Source organism: Arachis ipaensis, chromosome B01, assembly GCF_000816755.2.
Source record: "Arachis ipaensis cultivar K30076 chromosome B01, Araip1.1, whole genome shotgun sequence".
Taxonomy (NCBI): Eukaryota; Viridiplantae; Streptophyta; class Magnoliopsida; order Fabales; family Fabaceae; genus Arachis; species Arachis ipaensis.
The window spans coordinates 77,308,190-77,311,730 of record NC_029785.2 but is presented as its reverse complement, the minus strand read 5'-3'; the positions used below and the strand labels follow the sequence as shown (position 1 = coordinate 77,311,730).

Genomic DNA, 3,541 nt, shown 5'->3' with positions numbered 1-3,541 from the left:
GTCATAAACAAATTTACATATATTTAAATATCAAATCTAACATTCTACATATTCAATAGTCTAGAAAATTAACATATTAATATTTTAACTAACTATTAGTAGATACAGACTTTTTTTTTTTTGCATCCTTTATATGTCAATCAAATAATTAGTCACTAGTGGCATATGCCAAATAAATGATATTATAAAAGACAAAATAAATAATTTTTTGTAATATAATTCATTTCTTTTAGTTTAACTTAAAAATAAATCTTATAGTTGAAATGTAAACCCTGTTAAAATTAGCAAATAATTAGTCAATAAATTGACTTTTAATTAGGAAAATTAAAAATGTAAAACTAATATCAAAATAGGATAGAGCTCTTCAAAATGAGAATTTTGATACCAATTTTGAAAAATTTGGCCCAAAATTAAACCGGATAGATCGAACCGGTTGAACCGGACACAAACCGGACCCGTGGGCCCAACCGGACCCATCACTTAAATGAGCTGAAGCTCATTTTCTCCTTCATTTTGGCATGCAAACGCTGGAGAGCTCAGCATGCGGAGGAAGAACGTTTGAAGCTTCCAAAACCCTCATTCAAAATTCAATTCTCAATAACTTTTGATCCGGAGCTCCGATTGACGATCCGTTTGCAGCCATGCAACCGCGGCGTTGAGCTCTACAAAGCCCGGTACGTTGTAAGGTAAGGAATCCACATTTCCTTCCTTCATCTTCCCTATTTCAGTTTCGAAAATCTATGAGCAAATATGTTAAAAATTGTTCAATTTGGTGTTCTAGGCTCGATTTAACTTGCGGAGCTTATCGGTTGAGTTGCTGTGAGTGTGGGTGCGGTAAGGATCACCTAAACCCTAGCGAAATCTTGATTTTATTGTGTGAAATCTGAATTTGAAGTATACATATGTATTAGGTGTGAATAAAGTATATACATATGCATTGGAATTGAATTGTGGACATTTGGAGGCTTGGTGGAAGATTGGTGCTAAGGTTTTGGATAATTTCTCAAGCTTGGGGGGGGGCTGTAAGTGTGAGTTGTGTGGCTGCCTTGGACTAAACATGGTGATCGACCAAGGTATGGTTTAGGTTTCGCGCATTTAACATGTAAGGTTCTGTGAAAACTTAGGCTAGAACACTATAGGATAAGTTGAAATGGTTAAACATGTTAAATGATTAGTTTTTATGATGTTGATGAATGGATTGATGTTGGGCTTGTGTTGAGTAATTGACAATGTGGGTTATATATATATATGCTAGTATAATGATAATGGATAAAGGATTTATGATTATGACAATGTAATGATATGGTTGAGATTGAGTGGTGTTATTTGGATTTGTTGGTATTGACATAACGAATAACGTTGTAACGATGGTGGAGGAATTTGATCATGATGATGATATGTGTATATATAGTAACATGTTGGTTTGTGGCTAAAATTTGTAAAGTTGGGTGAAATGTGGTGTTAAAGAGCTAAGTTGTAAGAATTGTTGTGCTATGGTTAAAGGCTAATTATATGGGTGGTTATGGTATGTTGAGTTGAGTGGAAATGAGTTTTGAAAGGAAAACATGGGTTTGGTAAAAATGGGGTGTGGTATAAGTTGGTAAAAAATGGTTTTTGATGAACTTCGGTAGTCCATAACACGCTCCCCAAATTTTGGATGAAAATGAGGTTTATCTTAAATGAAAGTATGTTTTATAAGCTTGAAAACGATATAAGATTTGTGAAAAACCAAATTCTGTAGAGGAAGTTATGGACGCCGGAGATCCGGTGCTAAAAACTGAAATTCAGGAAGTTGTAGCAGAATCAGAAAATTCTGATGTGTGCCCACGCACACAGCCGTGCGCACGTACCCAGCAGTAGCAGAAACCTATCTGTGCGTACGCATGCTTTTGTGCGCACGCACACCTGGTGTTTTTCAAAAAGCGTGCGCACATACGCCCTTATGCGTACGCACACACCAGGATATGCTTTTTGCTGGAGGCGCTCGCACAGATAAGGCGCACGCACATCAAGTAACTCCTTGTTGGTGTGCGCACGCACGCATTTGTGCGCACGCACACATTTTGATTTCTTGTTAAGCTGTGCGCACGCACACCCTCTGTTTTCCAGCTCCTGTGTTTTTATGATCTAAACATGGTTTTGAACCCCTAAACCCCTATTTTTGTCCTGTTAACCTTAGATCTTACTGGTAAGCTTAGTAAGTAGTGGAAGATAGGAGTTTAAGGTAACTTGGGAATGAAGTAAGAGGTAAGAACGGTGAATTATACAGGAAGGAGGCGTATATGTGAATGAATTATGATGTTAAGGCTTAAATGATTAATTTTCTACATTATGAAATGTTTGAGGCAAGTAAGAGAATAATGTAAGAAGTTGAGGATTGATGATGTTAATCAATCAAGAACAATAAAATGTATGATCAATGAGTTAAGTAAAGTTGAGAATGATGAGATGAGATATGAAATAGTTTCGAGGATGAAACTGATAATTATGAGAAATGATTGAATATATTGAGCTTGAGGGTGTTATCTCCCTCATGTCAGCTTGAGGTGTTGTCTCTTCACCCCATGTCAGCTTGGGACTCGTCCCATGGATATTATTGAGCTTAGGACATTCTTTTCCCCATGTCAGCTTGGGAATCCTCCCCATGGTGTATTTTTGAGCTTGAAAACATGTAGGGATGGCTACATAACCGATAGTTGATATCAACAGCCATAGGATAGACATGCATTATGTGCATTTGTTTGTTTTAACTGCTATGCATTACTTGGGATTGCCTAACTGAATATTTACCATGCTACTTGCTATATTCGCTACTTGCACTATCTGTTTCCTACTTGTGCGTGAAATTACTTGTTTGTTTGTCTCTACTGAATCTTGGACGTTGGAGGAGTGGAGGAACGGTGGATTTGGTTAGATGTTAATGTTAGGTCTAAGGCAAGTAAGTTTCTAAAGTAAGTAAGTTTAGGAATGCTTAGATTACCTACCCCTTTTTATGGCTTCTGCTTAGAAAGTAGGTTTTATAATTGTATGATGGAGTTCTAGGATTGCCTCTGGCATTCCCAGGACCATATTTATTATATGCGTGGTACCTTTATCATGCTGAGAACCTCTAGCTCTCACCCCATACTGTGTTATTGTTTTCAGATGCAGGTTGAGAGGCTTCTCGCTAGGTTCTTGGATCCCTGAAGCGGAGCGGTCCCTGGGTTATTTTGGGGTTTCAATTTGTGTATGTATTCTTTCTACTATTATATGTATGTATTTTATTTTAGCAGTTGTAGAACCTCGCCACCTCTGTTTTACATCCTAGGTGTAAAGCTCTGTGTGGTAGGGTGTTACATTATGGTATCAGAGCAGTTCGTTCCTATAGAGCCTGAGGATAGACTGATTATGCCTCTGAGCATTCCCTGTGTATGTGTCTATGTGCTATTAGGATATCTAACTGATATATGTGGCATAAACATTCATGAGCATGCATTTGGGACTTAAAGCATTGGACTTGTGATATTGAGACTGATCAACTTGATATCACTTGTTTGGTGTG

General features: G+C 37.5%; 1 protein-coding gene across 1 annotated transcript in view; it reads left to right on the top strand.

The window, feature by feature from the left end:
* The window catches only part of LOC110266157, a 4,794-nt gene extending 1,566 nt beyond the window's left edge, over positions 1 to 3,228 (top strand). Inside the window, exons 2-5 of the mRNA XM_021110209.1 lie at positions 424 to 686; positions 782 to 834; positions 912 to 1,073; positions 3,145 to 3,228. Coding sequence (XP_020965868.1) covers positions 424 to 686; positions 782 to 834; positions 912 to 1,073; positions 3,145 to 3,155 — 489 coding nt within the window. The 3' untranslated portion in view covers positions 3,156 to 3,228. The remainder of the gene's footprint in view (positions 1 to 423; positions 687 to 781; positions 835 to 911; positions 1,074 to 3,144) is intronic.